At 37.1% G+C, this 21,913-nt stretch overlaps 1 protein-coding gene across 1 annotated transcript in view; it reads left to right on the top strand.

The window, feature by feature from the left end:
* Positions 1–566: 566 nt before the first annotated feature.
* FLACC1 (flagellum associated containing coiled-coil domains 1) overlaps positions 567–21,913 on the top strand; it is a 32,935-nt gene continuing 11,588 nt past the window's right edge. Inside the window, exons 1-8 of the mRNA XM_081938773.1 lie at positions 567–621; positions 4,226–4,364; positions 6,081–6,149; positions 7,972–8,029; positions 9,739–9,878; positions 11,019–11,039; positions 15,518–15,611; positions 20,004–20,065. Coding sequence (XP_081794899.1) covers positions 612–621; positions 4,226–4,364; positions 6,081–6,149; positions 7,972–8,029; positions 9,739–9,878; positions 11,019–11,039; positions 15,518–15,611; positions 20,004–20,065 — 593 coding nt within the window. The 5' untranslated portion in view covers positions 567–611. The remainder of the gene's footprint in view (positions 622–4,225; positions 4,365–6,080; positions 6,150–7,971; positions 8,030–9,738; positions 9,879–11,018; positions 11,040–15,517; positions 15,612–20,003; positions 20,066–21,913) is intronic.

The raw sequence follows: 21,913 nt of genomic DNA, 5'->3' as shown, positions 1-21,913 counted from the left end.
TGCAAAAACCAACCATATGAGTGTATAATAGAAAGTAGAAACTCAAGATATTAGAAGGTGGCACTATGTTGTCTACATACAGTGAGTGTATATGTGTGTATTCACTATACTTTGCTCAGATACAAGTCATTCAGTAACTTCTTTATGCCTTATAAATGATGACAGCTAATTTTTTTTACAAAAGAATATTAATGAACATAAAATATTTATTAAAGATGCATAAACGTCACAGAATAATGTGCTGAATTTCACAAAATTATTTGTGGACCAAGCCTACATTACTGGATTAATCAGCAGCTATTCAATTGAATGATGCCTCTTCATTGTTTTGTTCTGTTGGAAGAATTGTCCTCCTGGCTTCAGTTCCAAGTGGAAAGAAAGACACTGGAAACATGGAGACTGCTAGGAAAGATGGTTTAAATGCCTTGGAGCTCCTTGGGTGAAAAGGGAAAAGATGCTGAGAGTCCCTGGGTTTTATGCCCTCTCTGGGCTTTGAATCTCCTGCGGCACAGGAAGAGTATCCTGATTGATTGCTGTCAGAGATCATAGCTAGTTTTGTAGGCCGTCTGTGTCCCTTGCTGTTTGAGTGCTGGCTGATGTAATCTTCCAAGATGCCATGTGGTGAGATGGGTAGAAGGCTAATCCTATCATGTCCTAAGGTTGAAGGACTTAATCCCATCACCCTGGAGCTGAAGGGAGGGCAGGGAGCTGTCTTTAAAACATGTTTCTTCATTTCCCATCCAGGGAATTATAACATTCTGCCCCTTCAACATTTCCCATGATATTTCAGTCTTCTAGGAGAGGGGTGGGTGACGACTTCCCTCAGTTCTGTTTCCTTACATGCCTTATTAAATATTATTACACAGTGGGAAACAAAAAAAAAGGTGCCAATTTTGTTTTGCCAATGCCATACGCAAACCTGTCTCTTCCAACCTGCCTCTGTGAAGTAAAGTTCTGTGAAGAAAATCAAAACAAAGTTAAGAAAAACAGAAGAAAATAAGTTAATAGTATTCACTGTAAGGGTGATACTCCAATGAGTTTTCGTAGTTCATATTGTGCAGTACAAAATTAATACATGGCTTGTTTGCTGAAGTGCCAGGGAGTAGACTGAAACATGTTGAGGAATGACAAAATGGGGCAGAATGGGGAGAAGCAACACTGATCATCTTATTTATGTAGATGACAGTGGTGGGTTCCAGATCCTGTTGCAACCGTACCGGTTGCAACGGGGCCCGCCATCTTCCACATGAACTTCTTACCTTCCAGTAACGCCTCCACAAGGCTCCGCGACACTCCAGCTGCTCCGCAGAGTGTTGTGCAGACACTGTATGTGCCATATGCATGTGCGGAAGCACCAAGGGCTTTAAAGACAGGTAAGGAGCGCAGCCAGGCAGGTAGGCCCTCTAGAGCACTGTACCAGAACGGTACCCGGTGCTCGGGGCAGGCTCCGGTATGCCCGTACCGGGGCGTACCGCCTGCAACCCACCACTGGTATATGACTACCACTGGCAAGGGAAAAAAGAATTGGAACAATTAAATGATTGAAAGGTGTATTATACTCTTCAATGCTATCTTGGAAGAGACCAGATGCAAGTTATACAATACCAACTGAATTGTCAAAAAAGATTAGGCAGCCATTTTATACTAACCTCATTCTTAGTGCAATTTTGCTTCCTAAATTTTGGCACTAAATTTAATACTGCACAACATGATATTCAGTACAAGTTATATAGGTTTTGAGGATATCACATGCCAAATCTCTTTCAGAGTTTCAAAAGCCAGAAATGATGCGTGACTTACTAAGAATGCTTCCCCTTATTTTTAATTCATTGCTTACTCTGATTGACCGGCAGATAGTTCACGAAATCCAGTATTAGAGCACCCCCTTTAGCTTGGAATAATTTAAGAACAAGCATGACTAAATTGCTTTGTGTACTGTACCTTTAAAAATAGAATGGAAGGCGGCAGACAGACCTGTTTCCATGGTGAGGAAGAGCTTAAAATCCCCTAAGGAGATGCTGAAGTCACTGGTTTTAAATGTTCTATATTAACCAACCATTAAAGGGGACCGCAGATGGTCTCAGTCTAAATGCTGGTAAACCTCCCTCTTGAACCTGAAATGGTGATAGGCAAAGATCCATCTGTTTCTATTGTACGACCAACTGCAGTTTTGAAGCTTGTTTCTATTACTTAGTCATTTTATAGTGCAACAAAAGTAACAAAGTGATTTCCAAAACCTTTTTTTTTCAGTTGGAATCTGCCAGGTTCTCTGTTCTTTAAATTGTTTAATATTAATTTTTTTATATTTATTGTTAAAGTGGCAGGCTGGGGTTGAGAATGTAGCCATTTTGTACAACTGCACATAATATTTCTGTGCCCATAGCCCCATAAACTTTCCAGACACTGAAATGGTGAATTCAGGTCAGCATGGGTGTAGATCAGTGGTGGGTTTCAAATTTTTTTAGAACCTCTTCTGTAGGTGTGGCCTGCTTTGTTGCCATGTGACTGGGTGGGAGTGACTTGCCGGCCATGTGACTGGGTGGGTGTGGCCAACTTGTGAAATGTGGTGAAATTCACTTAACAACGCTCTTGCTTAGCAACCAAAATGTTGGCTCAGAACTCTGACATTGAAGTGTGCAAGTCTTAAGGGCTGTCAAGTTACAAGACCTTGCACCCCTAACCCATTAGAACCCCTCCCCCCGGGTATTCAAACTTGACAGCTTTAAGACTTGTGGACTTCAACTCCCAGAATTCCTCCTCTCACTCTTCCTCTTGATGATGTGCGGACAGGTGTGGGGGGGAGGGAGCTGGAACCAGTTCTAAACGGCACTGTACATTTGTGGAACCTCTTCTATAGAAGAGGTTAGAATTGGCAGGAACCCACCCCTGGTGTAGATTTATAATATATCTATAATTAAAATAATTGGTTTTCGCACCCCATCTCCTGTTTCCAAAGCTAAGGGATGTCTCCCTAAGCTTGCTTGGGTTTCTAAAGTCTCGCTGTATTTTAAAATTTTTCTTATTTAAAACTAATGAACTATGTTGTATATTATTGTAAGCCACCTCGGGAGTGGATAAATCTTTTCTAAAGGTTCAATATAAAAATATTTGTGAAAGGAATTCAATAAAAATTATATATATATTTTAAAAATGTATCATATATAAAAGATAAACATAATATAACGATTAAAGAAAATAAAGTGATGTGAGAAAGTAAGAAAAGTATGAGACAAAAAGATATATAAAAAACAATTCCCAAGCTGCTTCACTGAAGTTACAAGCAAGTAGATCCTCACACCTCCCTCTAAAATTACATCATGTTTACTTTTTCCCATACTCAACTCTTTTTAATCAGCAAATCATAAATCACCATAAATTACATTTTCAGTAAAGATCCATAAAAGGTTTCCAGACTTTAATAAAAGTACTTGTTATTTTCTTCGGATCAAACAGGTCAGTTTGCTATTTCTGAAAATTTCATCATCTTCACAATCCATTCCTCCATTATCATAGTTCAGTATTTTCTATCTTTGTCCATATAATAGCAATAGCACTTAGACTTATATACCACTTCATAGTGCCCTCTCTAAGCTGTTTACAGAATCAGCATATTGCCCCAACAATCAGACTCCTCATTTTACCGATCTCAGAAAGATGGAAGGCTGAGTCAACTTGAGCCAGTGAGAATTGCACCATCAAACTGCCAAACTGCTGGCAGCCAGCAGTCAGCAAAAGTAGCTTGCAGCACTGCATTCTAACCACTGCACCACCATGGCTCATAATTATCTTGCGACAATCACCATATATAAAACCAACCTTTTCAGAGGTTTTTTTTTAAATTGGCTACCCATAAGTCCCAATAGAAAAAGTTCTGCTTTCAGCAATTAAAAAAAATGTGGCTGCTGAAAATCTTTTCATGATGACTTCCCAAATATAATTCCCATAGAGTCTATGCCTTAAAGGAAGATGAGTTGGAATTTAGTGCAAATTTCAAATTCAATGGGGCAAAAGAAAAGAGAAAATACTACTTTTAACTATTTGTTTATTTAGTTGACTTCACATACTACAGTGCTTTAGCATACTTTTCAACATGTTTGATGTTAGACCCCAAACCCATCATACTTGGCCATCTAAAATCAGGGAAATACATTGTCATACTTATATGTACATGTGGACAGGATAAGTCTTTAAATTGTGAATATATATTTTGTCTTCTGTCTTGCAGGTTTCTTGACATACAACTTTCAAGATCAGAAGATTATGTCCGAAGCTCCCTTGTTATATTGCCCTTGTTGGGATCCTTGGAAAGCAAGGGGTAAAAAACTTGTAAAAACGAAAGCAGGCTCACTGAATCAGAAGTCTAAGTAAGTAAAAATACAGGGATGGAGTTGTATACCTGAGAAGGTCAATAAATTCTCAGTTGCTGAATTATCAATGAATATTTGAACAACCACAAAATCTCCATAAGTGTTTTTGTTAATGTTTGAGAGTGTTATGGGATGCCTCCATGCCATATTTTAGTTGGAGAAATCCAAAACAACCCAACCTCCAAATCAGAAGAGACCTTACATTTAAGAGTAACATAAGGACATCTCTTCAATCATTCATTAAGGAGTAACTAAATACTGGATTATGAGGAGGATGAAATAATATACAATTGGTAGAAAGGTCTGTGAGAAGGAAAAAGCACTTCATCCACAAAGCATATAAAAATTTGGATTTTATGTAACCTGAGAGGAATACTGTTACATAAGATCCTGACAGAAATACACACATAACAGAACCACTAAAAAGCTGTTAAGAGAGATATCAATAGTACATTGCCATAAAAAACATAAATTGTCCCCATGATTCATAAAAACACCAAGGAACGTCCTCCCCTGCTAAACTTTAAGCAAAATAAATGGCAAGGACCTCACGGAATACTACTTAAAAGCCATTGGCATTCAGAAAATCACCATCAGTCAATTGCAAAAAGCATCTATACATGGAACAGTTTATTTCCTGCGACAATAGCTTTAACCCCATCAAACATCAATATCTGCCTATCCCAAGTCCTTGGGGAAGACTTGATCGGTAGAGAAAAATATCAAATTCATTTAGTTGTCTGTATGAGCAACCATAATATATTTAGAAGAGGTGTTCCACCTATTTTTCAAAGCACCTGAGGACAGGACAAGAAACCATGGATAGAAATTAATCAAGGAGAGAAACAACCTAAAACTAAGGAGAAATTTCTTCAACGTGAGAACAGTTAAAACCAGTGGAACAGCTTGCTTGTCAGTGCTCCATTCCTGGAGGCTTTTAAGAGAGTCTGGACAAGCCTTTTGTCTGAAGTGATATAGGATTGCCTGCTTGAGCAGGCAGTTGGACTAGAAGACCTCCAAGGTCCCTTCCAGTTCTGTTATTCTAAAGTGACCAACTTTTTTACAATGAAAAGGAGGACAAAACACGTTCTATTGTCCATTATTCTGCTTTATTTCCTAATGTCTAAACATTAAATAATATTAAATAATAATAATAGCAGAATGAGATCAATTACTATGGCTTGCAAGATGAGCTTAATATTCAACTATAACCAAAATCAATAGTTCACTTAATTTTAAATAATATGCATCCAATATGTTGTTAAATAGTGTCTAGATATTTACAGTATGTAAAATAACAAAGAACTATTAAACAATGCATTCATTCCTAGAACCTGGGTTACTTCATTTCCATGCTAGGTTTCCTTATCTGCATCAATGACTTAAAATAGTCAAGAAAAAAGGGACATGGACTTACACTGATACATCTAGATTTTAGCAGAAAGTGGGAAAAATTAGATTCAGGCACACATGAATGTTACTTTCTTAATGCACTATTTCTCCTTCGATGTTGTTATTTGTTATATATATATAAATATGTCGGGCAGACAGAAGTGAGGAGAATACACTATTTCACCAATGTGCAAATTTGGATCACAAATCCCTATTTATGCTAGCAAGCCTGTACCACTTCATTATGTGTCTCTCTAAAGCTACATATATATATATATACTAATTAATCCTTTCTAAACAAATGTTTTTTTCCCACATTAGAAAAACAACAACAGGAGGGATCCTTAAAGACCAGTCCAAAGTCCAGTTAAATCCTTCAAATACTTGTAGGTAAGTTTCTTGTGCTTGGAGTTCAAATGCAAAAGCAAGGGATGTGCAAGATAGAAAACCTTATCTATATGCAGGGGATTTTAAATTGTTTTTGATCAGTATTCTTCAGAGCACATGATCAAACACTATATTATAACTGCCATTCTTGACAAATCTGTGTTAGTCCAAAATGGATGTGATGCCACAATCAATCTGAAGTCCATTACATATAAACATGTATGCGCATGGGAGCAGATGACCAATTGCTGAAAAGTATATAACCATTTACAAAATTGCCTATTACGCTGCTCATTCCAAGCACCAATTCCAATATAACATCTCAGGGTAATCTACTGCAAACTTGTTCCAGTATACTGTTTTTACTATTTCAACCCAATGATATGTACAAGATTATCCTTTTTGTGTTATTGAATGGATGAATATTTCTTTTTGTGTTATTGCTGGCACACCCAGGGAATTTTAGAAAGGGTCGGGACACCGTAATCTTTCTCTAGTTTTTTCATGCTATTTCATTCTTTTCTCTTTTTCTCCATAAAAAGTCTGTAAAGGAAAGAAGAGTAAAATATCAGCACAATATGGGGAGTATCTATTATGCCAAGGGTGTCAAACTCAAGGCCTGTGGGCCGGATCCAGCCCACGGGATGCTTAAATCTGGCCCACGGGGCTAGTCTGAAAATAGCAAAGGACCAGCTAACGGTACCTCTGGCAGCCAAAATGGGGCACACGGCCTCTTGCAGCACCTTGTGCCCCATTTTGGCTGGTAAGGTGCTGCAAGAGGCCGTCCAGGCTTAAAATGGGGTGTGGACCCCCTGCAGACCCCCCCCTTTTAGCTGGCAGGGTACTGCAGGAAGCGTCCGTCCCATCTCCCCACCTCCAGCTGGCCCGTGGAGGAGAACCACAATGCTCATCCGGCCCTCGAAGAAATCCAGTTTGACACCCCTGTATTATACTTTAATTATTATGTATTTAATTCTTTTAATTTCTTTGAAGGCAGTTTCCCTGATTCCTTAAATTGTTTATGCTGAAATCCTGATAAGCAGTCTCTCATGAATTTCTGAAATACATGTCCTTTCTATTTTTATGCAGAAGGTCTTGGTTTTGACAGGAGTCGCTAAGCAAAACAATTTTGTTGCCATGGTATTTTAAATAACCTTATTTTTTTTTTCCAAAATGAGATTTTCACATCCAAATGAAACTATTAGTACAGCTGCACAATCCTCAGAAGGCCACCAGCGAAAGCCTTTTGTACAATGCTTAAGTTAAATGGATGTTCTAAGCAAGATGCTAGCTAGCTCTCAAATTATTTCAGCAACCTTTGTATGCTCTTGCTTGTCCTTACAAAATGTGAAACTAAATTAGTTTCCTGCAATGTTTAAGAAAGCATTAGTTAGTAATGACTGGACCCTAGAATCAGAAAAAAACTTCTTTAACAAAAATGTTAAGCAAATTCTTATGCAATCTTCTGATGGAATACATTGCAATTCATGAATGACACATTTATGATAGAATGAGAGCAAATAGATTTCTTATCTTATTAGGAAAAATAATAAAGCACCACAGTATTTATTTTTCATAGTATGTCCTTTTTAAAAATTTATTGGCAATATACATACCAAGTTTGCTCTTGTAGAGAATATAAAAAGTGCTTACTGAAGTGTAATTGGGTAATTTATATCAGATGTTCTTATGTATTCTGTTAAGCTTTCCTTTCCAAATTGACATCCAAATGTAAGTGTTCTTTCTAGTCTTATGCAGAGATCAAATTTTTGACAAATGCCTTTATCTGCCTGGTAGTCTAAATAATCTTATTTTTTCCTCCCAGAGTGAAATTTTCCACCAAAACCTATGTACAACCATTAAGAAGCAGAGAGCCTCAAGACGTGAGTAAAATATATTATTATTTTTTGTATGCATTATGATTGTATTTAGAATATGAATGTTTTAACCCAGCTTTTTTCAAACTAGTGCACTCTACATGTGTGGGTTGACACATTTCACAATGATTAGTCAGAATGTGATTATGGCAATGATACTTTTACATATCCAGAGGATGCCAAGTTAATCATTCTCTTCCTTCCATCCCTGTAACATTCTTGTCTTGAAAAGTCAAACCCTTGTACTAATAAGTAGAAGCATAAGGGAAAAGTTCATTATCCCACAGAATAAGGATTTAATGATTAAGGTCAGATATCAGTACTTTACTTCTGACTATATATCTCATCCTTTGATAATCAGAATGAAGTCTTTCATCCAACACTGTTTTGGTCTGTTCCTAACATCCTGTGGCATGGGCTAATGGTGGTATTATTAATAATATTAATTATTAATAATTATAATACCCTTATATTTCTTAATTTTTCATCCTTATTCCCCTTCTTATCAAACCATGCTGCCGATATTTGTTTCTCAAATTAACTTTCCAGTCCTTTCCCTCCTTCACTTTCCCAACATACTAGACACAAGGACACTTTCCCCCCCATTCCATCACTCTGCTAAACAATTAATTCCCACAAGACCGCCAAACTATCTAGAAAGGTTGTATTACCATCATTATGTAACTTGTTGCTTATATCTTATGATTTAAATTGTTTAATTAGTATCCTTGTATGTTGATTGCTTTAGTGTCCATGACTATCACTAAGTGTGGTGTCTAATGTTTTATGATTAATGTATTTTTACAATGACTATGATAATGATCTATCACTATTGTTGTATGTACACTGAGAGCTTATGCACCAGAAACAAATTCCTTGTGTGTGTCTAATCATACTTGGCCAATAACCTATTCTATTCCATTCCATTCTTTCATGTTTTAATTTTATCACAATTTCATTGTTATCTGTTAAATTGGGATTGAATGAAGAGGCAGGACTTCAGTATAGGGACTACAGCTCTTTATCAGGTAGACCGGTACAATGAACTGCCCTACCTATCCGACAGCTCTCTCTTTTAAAGGGAGCTGTCAGGCATCACAACCACTGAGGTTGCTTTATTTTCCCACCTGTAATGTGAGGCAATGATTTTAAACTATTATTTTTCCCACCTGGAAGGCGACCCTGAGTGAAGCCTTCATCCCAAGGCTTCACTCCCTACTAACATATTTAACATTATCTAATTCTTATTAAGTGACTATTTGTTTTCATTTGTTAATATTTAAATATTGTTATGTGAGCAGTTTGGAATTTTGGTTTTCCTTTTCGACCTTGCAATAATGTTCTGAATGATTCCATATTGGATGACTCTGTGTCCGAACAGGCAGGATGTATGATTATGAAATTTCTCCAGAAAATGTAGACTCTATTTTGTGTACTTTCTTTCCCGGTTGTTTTTAGCAAATGAGATTGTCAAAATATTAAGTATTCAGGAATAAATATTTATCAGTCAGCCTGAGGTTTCCTAAGATTAGAAAAATAAAGGACAGCACACATCAGCTTTCCAGTTGCATATAATTCTGGCTTCTTTTATGAGAAGACAGCACTTAAGGCTAAAGAGTCGGATCAAAATGCTTTAATGCATTCAATTTCAAGAAGTGTAACTGGTTTGGATTTTGAAACTATTCTTCTAAGGTTACTTCTTTTTTTTATCCCAGATATCCAAAGTAATTGAAGAAGAGATCACGCCTGGTTTTACCTTGTCTCACAGTAAGGAACATATTGATGTCACATTGGGTGAAGAATTCTTTGAGAAACAAAAGCCTACACAAGAACCCATCAAAACTACTGTGCCTGGGTAATCTTTCATAGTGGCCAGATCACATATTTACATAGCATAATTCCTAACTTCTTGCTCTGTGATATATTATCAATGTGTTCTTATTTCATGTGTGTGGGAACAATGCAACCGGTTAAACTTGCACCTCTTTATACAGATTCCCACTGAATTTTGAGAGAGAATTCAGAGGTGTTTTTTTGCTATCCAAATATATCCAGAAAACTATTTTAATGAATGAAGAGGGCAAAGGTCAAATAGAGCAGTCACCCACAGCCTGCCTTTCTAATGTGTTAGCTTTCACCACCTCTGTAATCTCCAGGTACTATAACCAAAGACCATATTGGCTGGGAACCATGATGAAGTCTCGCACATCTGAAAAGCAATAGGTTGTTAGGCTCAAGAAGGACACCTTGGGTTCAAGGGTATATGCAGAGGAGGCAAGAGAATAAATAAATGTCTGATGATGTATATTATCACAATATTTTCAACTCTGCATCCGAGATCTTTGTTGAGGTGGATCATAATGGCATGTGCATGTCTGCATCAGTGCCAATGTCTCACCATTTTGGCATCATGGTGATTTACAGCTTATGTCCTATTATGTCCTCCTGAAGGAATCTTTCAGGGAAGCCTTTAATCCCCCTGTCATTTTTGAGACTCAAGTTTAGCCTGAAATACATTTGCAACTCATATTTTAAGATGAGATTTTGATTCATTGTGTGATTCAACTGAACGGATTTCTCTTATGATTTTCCACTCTAATGGGATTGTCTAGAGACTTAAATAAAATAGGCATTACATAATAGTGGTAATTGAGACAATTTAATTATTTGTCTCAATCATTTGATCATCACATTCAGCTTGTTTTATGTTCTTTACAGATCTGAGTCTCAAACTGAAAGCTCTAATAACACCCCCAAAATCCTGTATTGTATTAAGACATGATGCTTATAATTGCTGTAATTACGTTATGCCTGCAGACTTCAGAATTTGCAAAATATTATAATCCACAAAATTCAGCCTATAGTTTCTATATACACACATAATGCATTAGATATTGAATACAATGACTTTATAAAATGAATGTATTTAATAGAATGCAATGGAGATTTATACTGCTTTTTCTCTCTCTCCCTTTCCTTTTGTCATCCCTTGTAGCACCCCACCTAAGCTTGAAACGTAAGCACTGATACAGTTTTGCTCCTTATGATTTTCTTGGATTGCAATTACCATAGTGGCTAAATGTGTCTTCTGTTCTGTTTGCTCCTCTGTAATCCTGTATTTTGTTAATCGAGTTAATCTCATTTTTTATGGTCTATTTTAATCTGAGTTTACAAAATATTTTGAGGAACAGTGTACCAAATCTATTGCATTTGAGGAACAGTGTACCAAATCTGTTGCCCTGGAAAAAACAAATTCTTTTTCTACAAAAAAAAAAAAAAAAATCTGGTGTGTTAAACACTGGTGCACTTATTTGAGTGCCTGCTCTGGAGTAAAGAAGGACAGTTTCATCAGCTTCATCACTGCCTGCTGCCTTTTATAGAAAAAGGTAAGGAAAGCCATATAAATTATATTACAGCACTGTTTCAGAGGTGGGTTGCTCCTGGTTCGACCTGGATCCGGCAAACCTGTAGTAACTGTCGCGGGAGGCTCCACCCACCCACCCGGGCGCTTCTGTACATGCACAGAAGTGTCGCAAGCATGCACAGGAGCGCACCCAAACTGACAGTCAAAAAATTGGCAACCCACCACTGCACTGTTTTCCCTAAGATGTGGCAACCATATACAGGATTTATGAGTCCTAGGCCAAATAAACTGGAGGGCATCAGGCAGGGGTGGGTTCCTGCCAGTTCTAACCTCTTCTATAGAAGAGGTTCCACAAATCTACAGTGCCGTTTAGAACTGGTTCCATCTCCCTCCCCCCCCACCTGTCCGCACATCATCAAGATGAAGAGTGAGAGGAGGAATTCTGGCAGTTGAAGTCCACAAGTCTTAAAGCTGTCAAGTTTGAACACCCCTGGGTTTTTTTTCTAAAGGGTTAAGGGTGCAAGGGTCTTGTAACTTGACAGCTTTAAGACTTGTGTGCTTCAAATGCTAGAGTTTCTGAGCCAACATTTTGGTTGCTAAGCAAGAGCATTGTTAAGTGAATTTCATCACATTTTACAAGTTGGCCATGCCCACCCAGTCACATGACTGCCAAGCCACTCCCACCTGGTCACATGGCCGGCAAGCCATTCTCACAAAGCAGGCCACACTTACAGAAGAGGTTCTAAAAAAATTTGAAACCCACCACTGGCGTCAGGTTGCTTGTCTGCTGAATTAGTTGAAATTCTTCCTACAGAAAATACTTTTGTAGTTGCAAACCTTTATGTTTAAAAATCTCATTTTCAGGGGTATTCAAAAGAGCCTCCTGAATTGAAGAGACAATCATAAATGATAGTAAAATTGGGAATATTTCAGATTGCAAGGTTGAGTTGCTGTTGACCTCAATACAATACAATACAATAGCAGAGTTGGAAGGGACCTTGGAGGTCTTCTAGTCCAACCCCCTGCCTAGGCAGCAAAACCTATACTGCTTCAGACAAATGGCTATCCAACATCTTCTTAAAGACTTCCAATGTTGGGGCATTCACAACTTCCGGAGGCAAGCCGTTAAACTGATTAATTGTTCTAACTGACAGGAAATTTCTCCTCAGTTCTAAGTTGCTTCTCTCCTTGATTAGTTTCCACCCATTGCTTCTTGTTCTACCCTCAGGTGCCTTGGAGAATAGTTTGACTCCCTCTTCTTTGTGGCAACCCCTGAAATATTGGAACACTGCTATCATGTCTCCCCTAGTCCTTCTTTTAATTAAACTAGACATAGCCAGTTCCTGTAACCGTTCTTCATATGTTTTAGTTCCAGTCCCCTAATCATCTTTGTTGCTCTTCTCTGCACTCTTTCTAGAGTCTCCGCATCTTTTTTATATCATGGCGACCAAAACTGAATACAGTATTCCAAGTGTGGCCTTACCAAGGCATTATAAAGTGGTATTAACACTTCACATGATCTTGATTCTATCCCTCTGTTTATGTAGCCTAGAACTGTGTTGGCTTTTTTGGCAGCTGCTGCACACTGCTGGCTCATATTTAAATGGTTGTCCACTAGGATTCCAAGATCCCTCTCACAGTTACTACTATTGAGTAAGGTACCACCTATACTGTACCTATGTATTTCATTTTTCTTGCCTAAATGTAGAACCTTATTTCATTTTATTAAGATAGTGCCCAGTGTTCAAGTTTGTCAAGATCCTTCTGTATCTTTAGCCTATCTTCTGGAGTATTGGCTATTCCTGCCAACTTGGTGTCATCTGCAAATTTAATGAGTTCCCCGTTTATTCCCTCATCCAAATCATTGATGAAGATGTTGAAGAGTACCGGGCCTAAAACAGAGCCTTGGGGCACTCCACTGTATACTTCCCTCCATGTAGATGCTCTTCGATTGAGGACTACACGTTGAGTGCGGTTGGTCAGCCAGTTACGAATCCAACTGGTGGTGATGCTGTCTAGCCCACATTTTTCTACTTTATCTAGTAGTAGGTTATGGTCTACTTTATCAAATGCCTTACTGAAGTCTAAGTAAATTATATCGACGGCATTCCTCTGTTCCACTAATTTTATCACTTTGTCAAAGAATGCAATAAGATTAGTCTGGCATGATCTGTTTTTGACAAACCCATGTTGGCTTTTGCCTATTACTTTGTTTACTTCTAGGTGTTTGCTAATTCGTTGCTTGATTATCTTTTCCAGAATCTTTCCTGGTATTGAGGTCAGGCTGATAGGTCTAAAGTTTCCTGGATCTATTTTTTTCCTTTTTTGAAGATGGGAACCACATCAGCTCTTTTCCAGTCCTCTGGCAGTTCCCCGGTGCTCCAGGATCTCTGAAAGATATAGTTCAGTGGTTCTGAGATCTCGCCTGCCAGTTCCTTCAGAACCTGGGCTGTAATCCATCCGGTCCTGGTGATTTGAACTCATCAAGGGTAGACAGATGCTCACTTACCATTTTCTTCCCTATTTCAACTTGTGTTCCTAATCTGATCTTTGTGATGCTGTTTTTGATAGGTTGGACTGTTTTTTTCCCTTTGTGTAAAGACAGGTGCAAAAAAATGAGTTAAATAGTTTAACTCATTGTTAGTTTAATACCTCAAAAGAGAGTTTTTAAAAAAGAAAACATGTGAACATAAACTTTCGTTCTGTTTGCTTCAGATTTAGCATGGCACTTTGATAGGCAATTTGATATTCTCCAGTTGCCTGGATAGCAACCTACCTGACATGGCCAATAGCAGTTATTATGGAACTTGGGGAGGACATCAGACTCCCTACCTGGATATACCTATTGTCAGAGATATGAATTACCTTTGTTGTTATTATCTTGGTTTTTGGTTTTTTTTAAGTTTATTTTGAAATGGGAAACTGTCCTATTCCATTTTATTTTGACTGTATCAGATTGATAGAATTATCCCTTTAAAATGTATTTCTACTTATTACTAAATTCAGATAAGAATGCCGGAGGAGCTATTTCTAATTACACCTATCTATCTATTTAACTGTCATTGGGAGTATTGGTGGGATTCAAATTTTTTTACTACCAGTTTTGTGGGTGTGGCTTGGTGGGCATGGCTTGGCTTGGTGGGTGTAGCTTGGTGGCCATGACAGGGGAAGATACTGTAAAATCTCCATTCCCTTCCAATTCCAGGGGAAGGTTACTGCAAAATCCCCATTTCCTCCCAATCAGTTGAGACTCGGGAGGCAGAGAATAAATGGGGGAATGCGCAGAAGCGTCCAGGTGGCTGGGTGGATCCTCCCACCGCCACCACTACCAGTTCAGCTGATCCAGGCCAAACCAGCAGCAACCCACCTCTGCATGACTGATGCTTCTTTCTCCATTTTGTTCCCTTCTGGGTTCATTTTCTTTACTGTCATTGTTCTTCGGTCTTATACTGTTTTCATCCATATGTAAAGTTTTTCTATTGTTCTTTGCTTTTCAATGATTTAATGATTGTAAATTCCCCAGAGTTGCTGGGACTTGGGTAATATATAAATTTAACAAATTATGACTTGTTCACAACAATGCCAAGACACAGCTGACAGTTCTTTAGTTTCACAGGCAATGAAGAACCTAGGATGTTGTAAGATCCAAGCAATGTGGCCATTTGCAATTGACAGATGTTCACCTCCCATTGTTGAGATGAATGGCCATACAAAATGAATGAATGAATGAGTGAGTGAATGAATGAATGATTTAATAGAAGGGATTTGGAATGTACACAGTTCTAAAATGAACAGGGAGGGCAGAAGCAGTTGGCGATAGGTGCTCTCTGAGGGATCCAGACTCTATGCCAAGAGCTTTATAGTTAATAACCAGCATCTTGAATTGCACTCGGACTGGCAACCAGCACAGCTCACAAGCAGTGGTTACATATGGACATTCCCAAAAGCACCCATTCCTCTTTGCACCTCTGCATTTTGTACCAGTTGTAAATTCTGATTGGTCTTCAAGAAGAGCCCCTAGTAAAGCACATTGCAATAAATCAGTTATATTCATTTACAGTCAAATATTTTTGCCTTTAAAAGTAATAATTATTATTTCTCTGGAACAATTTTTACACTATATTTTGTAGGGAAGATGTTGTTGCTGATTTAGTGGAGCAGATTTCTGAGCTGACAGCTATTATAGAGCAATTGCGCCGAGATCATCAAGTGACACATAAACAGGTAAATCATATTGGTCGTAGAAAAATCTTCCTGTAGATAATTCAGAAAATTTGCTATAATGGGAGAGAGACTACTGGTTGGAGGAAATTATTTTGACCTCTTCCAGAAACCAGAAATTACTATCAAGTTAGGTGGACTGAATTTAAAAGACATTTCTAAAGCAAAGATATTATTTTAAACACATAAACACAATAACAAAGACATACATTTATACAAAACACCGGAACTTCATGTTCCTTTTTGTAGCAGTTTTGAATCGGTACATTTTTAAATACACTATTTCCCCTCCTAATACACTTCCATTGAATTTCACCATTTTTAACCCTCTTATTTCATTATCTTTTACTTATCTATCTATATTTTGGCTATATATTTTAGGCTTGTGTAACTTTTTTCCTTGGTTTGTAACTTTTATCTTTCTTAGGGTATTATTGTTAACCTTTATTTCTTTCCTCCGACCACCTGTACCATTTCCCCCATACTAAATAATACTCCGTCTCTTCCTTTCCTTGGATTTATTTAGTTAGCTTGTCCATCTCCATGCAGTCTAGAATTTTTCTTATCATTTCATCTTCATTTGGTGTCGACTTATTCTTCCATCTCTGCGCAAATGCAATCCTAGCCGCTGGAATTATATGTAAGATTAAATATAGGGTCTCTTTTTTATATTTAGTCATCGTTATACTTAATAGGAATGTCTCCGGTTTCCAATCAATTTGCTTTCCTGTCATGGTTTCCAGCCAATTTTTAACTTTTTTCCAATATTTTTTGGCCACCTCGCATGTCCACCATGTATGATAGTATGTTCCATGTGTTTTTTCACACTTCCAGCATTTTGGTGATATCGTTGATGATATTTTTCCTAGCCTTGCGGGCGGTAAGTGCCACCTGTAAAACATTTTATACTGGTTCTCCTTGTATGCCACAGACATAGTCATTTTTAAATTTATTCCTCAAAAATTTCCCCACTTTTATTACTTCTTCTTCCATTTTATATTTCAGAAGAAATTTATATATTCTCCCCGTCATTTTCTTTTCTGTGCTTTGGATTATCTTGTCGAACTCATGTTGTGATACTTGCATTTCGTGTATTTTGATAGCGTTGTTGTATCTGCATTTAATTTGTGTATACATTAGCCAATCTACTTTTGTGCTTTGGTCTGCCAATTCTTGTGTTGTTTTCAAATTTCCCTGTTCCCTAATTAAATCTTTGTATCTTATCAATTTGATTATGTCTATGAAATTTAGGCGCATCATCATTTCAGTCGGAGATAACCAATTTGGAATTTTTGTGTAATGCTCTTTTTTATTTTGTGCCAATTTTGGAGTAACACACTTCTAATTAGATGCCTTTGAAAATATTTATGGGTTTTGTTTTTACCTTCCAATAGAAATACATGCCATCCCGCTTGCAAATCATGGCCTTCTACAGTCAAGATTCTTTTATTTCTCAATTCCATTCATTCCCTCAGCCATGTTAATGCTACTGCTTGTTAGTATAACTCCCAATCTGGTAGCGCTAGACCTCCCCACTCCTTGCTGTCTTGCGTTAGTTTTAATTTGATCCTGGATTTTCTCCCTTGTCATATAAATTTGGATGTCAGTTTGTTTAATTCTTGAAAAAATGTTTTGCCAGGGTTGATTGGTGCCGCTTGTAACCAATCAACCCTGCTACTTATAAGGAATAAGATTCTTGGGTGACTATTCATTTTCATCATGGCTACACGCCCCATTAGTGATAACTGTATATTCTTCCAATTTTCTAGGTCTTTCTTTATTTGCATCATTAATTTATTATAATTGTCTTCTTTGATTGCGGAATACTTTGCCGACACCCAGATCCCCAGATATTTCACTTTCTTAGTTATTTGCATTTTAGTCATTAATTCCAGTTCATTCTCTTGTTTTTTCGTCATATTTTGGTCATTATTTTGTTTTGCTTTTGTTAATTTTTAAAACTGCCACTTTCCCAAATTCTTCTAATTTTTGAATTAATTTAGGGCCATATTCCAAAGGATCTTCCAATATAAACACTAGGTCATTGGCATAGACTTGAGTTTTGTATTCTTCATTTTTAATTTTTAATCCTTTTATCTCCTGCTCTTTTCTAATTTAATTTAGAAGTATTTCCAGAGTTAATATAAACAAAAGAGGGGGGGGGCATGTTTTACTCACTTCTTTATTTCAATCTTATCTGTTAGGTCTCCATTCATAAGGACTTTGGCTATTTGGGTGTTATATAATTTTCCTATCATTTTTGTGAATTTCTCTCCAAATTTCATCATTTCTAATTGTAGTATTATAAATCTCCAATTTACATTATCAAAGGCTTTCTGGGCATCAAGGAAAACCAGTACAGATTGCTTTTCTGGGTGTGCCTCGTAATATTCTAGTGTGCCCAATATGATTCTCATATTGTTTTTTATCTGTCTGTGTGGTAAAAAAACTGATTCTGGTCTGGATGGATTTGTTCGCTTAATACCTGTTTGATTCTTTCTGACATGATGGCTGCAAATAGTATATAGTCCAAATTCAGTAATAGATTGATCTATAATTTTGGATTTCTTAGGAATTAGATTCTTCTTCAGGGATGAGCGATATTACTGCTTCCGTCCACGAGTCAGGAACTTTAGCTTCTCCTAGTACTTCATGAAAGATTTATAATCCCAATTCCTTCAATATTATTTGATTGTGTTTGTATAGTTCCACCGGGATTCCATCTAGTCCTAGGGTTTTGTTATTTTTCTGTTTCTTCAGGATGATTTCTACTTCCGATGCCGTAATTGGTCTATAAATCATCTCTCTCTGTTCTTCCGAAATTGGATTCATCTTGCCTTGGGTTTAAGTACTTTTTTATTTTAGTTTCTGCAATGTCATCCTGCGAGTATAGTTTTGTAAACTATCTTTGTATAATTTTCTTCTTTTCTTCCAATCTATGTTGAATAACTCCTTCTTAATTCTTTAACTGATATATCATTCTTTTTTCTCTTTCATTTTTCAATCTATATGCAAGCCATCGTCCCGGTTTACTGGCATGTTAAAAGTAATTTGGTTTGGCTGCTTTAATTTTCTGGGCTAATTCTTTTTGGATTATTAAATTGAGCTTATGTTTTATCATCTCTCTTTTTTCTTTTTTGGATCTATTTTGTGGATCTTTCTGTAGTTCTAACTCCACTTCACTGAGTTCCCTTTGCATATTTTCTTTTTCTTTTTTCTTTTTCCTTGCTGCATAGGCAATCGTGAGTCCTCTTATGTACACTTTCATGGTGTCCCAGAGATTTTGCAGCAATGTGTCTTCTTTTTTATTCACCCCCCCAAAGAATAGTTTTAGTTCTTTTTCTAACATTTGAGTATATTCTGTCTCTTTTACCAAATTTTGGTTCATCATCCATCTCTTTTTCCTTTTTTGGTCATTCCGTTTTAATTTTATTGGATTATGATCTGCCCATTCATTAGTTTCTATTTCAATTTCTTCTAATTCATTTCGTAGGCCCGATGATGTCCAAGCCATGTCTATTCTCGATCAGGACTGGTGGGGGTTCAAATAAAATGTATATTGTTTCGTGATTCATGCATTTCCCTCCATATATCATGTAATTTACACTCTGTTGTCATTTCAAAGAAGGACTTTGGTAGTGTATTTTTATTGGTCTTTTTCTTCTTCTTTCTTTCACAGTCCTTCTTTATATCCACTATTGCATTATAGTCCCCAATTAAACAAATGTTTTCATAGTCTAATTCATTTATTTTATTATGTATTTTCCTATAAAATTCATGTTGGTTCTGGTGTGGCACATATATTACTATTAACATATCGGTTTTTGTGTTGTTTTTAAATAAATCATTAAAGTCCTGCCCTCTTCATCAGCAAAGATTAGTTTGGAGTTTATTCTTTCTTTGATATAGGTTGCAATTCCTCTTTTTTTTTTTAAATCAGCTAGGGACATATATAATTTTCCTAATTTTGGATTTTCTAGTAAGTTAATACGTTCTTTTTTAATGTGTATTTCCTGTAGTCATATTATGTCTGCTTCTAAAGCAAAGATATTAATGGGAAGAATTAGTGTGGAGATGAGATGAAGTGGAATGTATTTAGCCTCTTGGTTGCAGATAAAACTTCTATGTGCAGTTGGAACTGTGTACCTTTGAGTTAGTCTTGATTCCAGTCTTGATTCCTGCATTTTGGGGGGGGGGGGCAAAGTTCCTTCTTCCACGGGCTGAGAGAGACCGACCAACTGGCTTTATGACTAAAACAGAACCTAGAATTCAGTCTCCTGAAGTATAGCCAGTGTCTTTAAACACTCCCTTGGCTATCTAGATATACAGTTACACTGCTAAAAAATATGTTAGGGAAGTACTTATTAAATATAATTGTCTTTTCTTTTTTTCTAGTTGGAGAAAGATATGGAAGAAAAATGCAATGAGATGCAAGAGGAACATGATAATAAAATGAGGTCTGACTTGTTTGGAAGTCTTGAAGTAACTTTTCTTTTTCCATAGTTATAGGAGCAAAGGAGGAATAACAATATATTAAGGAAACAGCTTCCCTTCCTCCCATCCTTAGAAAGAAAGCAGTGTGTGACTTTTTAGCATTGTTCTGTGGAGGCTAACTCACAAATAATAATGAATAAAATATTTTGACTATTGATTATTCTTATTTCAATCTGTGTTATTGGCCCTTTTCAGTCACATAGAAATCTTTTTAATGTATAGCACAAATAAAGTATACAAAATAAATTATTGTTAAAATATTGCATTTTTCACGTTGTGCTTTAATGTTAATTTTTATGTGACTAAAAATGGCCAACAAAGAAAACTCAAAGTTATTCAAAAATTAAGTCTATACAAGTTTGGTGAATTTTTCTTGCAAGAATATCTGGATGTTTAGAGCCACATTCAGCATAAGTTAAATAGTGCTGCTATTCTATCTGCAGTACTGAACAATTCCCTCCCTGGATGTAGTCCTGATGAAAAATCTTTCTGTTATTTACTCTGTGGAGAATCTCCAGGGTGGTATTCACTTACCTTCGCTACCAGTTTGCAAATGTGAGCACATCTGCCACCTCCGTGCATGTGTAGGACCTTCCATGCATGCGCAGAGCGTCAAAAATGTGATGTGATGACGTCTGGGCAGGTGGGCGGAGCCTCCTGCTGCCGCTGCTACCAGTTCACCTGAACTGGATAGAACTGGCTGAATAGCACCACTGGGAAGCTTCCTATTGATGCCATGATAGACTTCCTTCCTAGGCAAGTATAAACACAAGGAATAGTGTTAACTTTCCTACCTTACTGCTGGAACCCAAATACTTATTAGCTTTCTCTTCCCATCACTGCCTGCTACTCTACCTACACATCGGATGCAGCTTTGGGTCCTTAAAAAGTCATTCTCTTTCTCATTAGTTCTCAATGCACAAGCTAGAACTTGTCTATGTCAGCTGCCTTGTGATTTCCTTATGGGGAAAAATTGTTTGGTACTCATCATTTTTTGTACTCTTTGTGGCTCTTGGAACCAATTAATGTTGAGTATTGAGGTACCACTGTAGTAAGAAAACTTATTCTAAAATGCTAATTTTAGCTCCTGTGCAAGTTACACAGGACATAGGTCTTTTCAAGAACAGGATGGAGTTACCAATTTTCCCAAATTCAAGAGAGCCAGTAATTTCAAGTCTTTGCTATGGAGATTTTTCATAAAACTGGCACATTGTCCTTAGTTACTTTGGGCAAAATATATTAAGGAATTAATGACATTTTTGGTTTCCTTCCTTTGCATTCCACCAAACATAAGATGGAGTTGGCTTTGAGAAGAGATGGATTCTGATGGATGGCCTGAAGAGTAAATATTTGGTCCTGGTGCCTTGTTTGATTACATTCAAAAGAAGTCTGGTCAACAGCTAACAGATGCTATGGGTTTTCCTGCTTCCTTGTGGAGTTCTCTACCAGCTCTAATCATCTGTTAGCTGGGCTGAAAGGTTGTACATCAAGGACTATCTGCATTAATTGATCTCATGCTTTAGGTCCTTTTAACAATACCACAAAGAGAATGATACATGAAAGGCTGATCTTCCTTACTTTATCTCTTCATCCTAATACATGCTTGTATATGTTTCTTCTGTACTTTTAGTGCTGCTTTGCTGTCACCTCGCTAGATAATGCACAGATTTTTGTAGATTTCCCTTCCCCCATAGAATATTTGAATCCTTCTGATTTCCTCCCAAGGAGCTCTTCCTGAAATGTAAGGTTATTTTATAATGAGATTGGATATGCTTTTAGATATGATTAAGGATTGTACAAATCCTTAATCA

The sequence above is a fragment of the Natrix helvetica genome (assembly GCF_964273705.1).
Source record: "Natrix helvetica genome assembly, chromosome: 1".
NCBI classification, from domain to species: Eukaryota; Metazoa; Chordata; class Lepidosauria; order Squamata; family Natricidae; genus Natrix; species Natrix helvetica.
The sequence above is the reverse complement of the archived record's forward strand: the minus strand, read 5'-3'. Positions and strand labels throughout refer to the sequence as shown.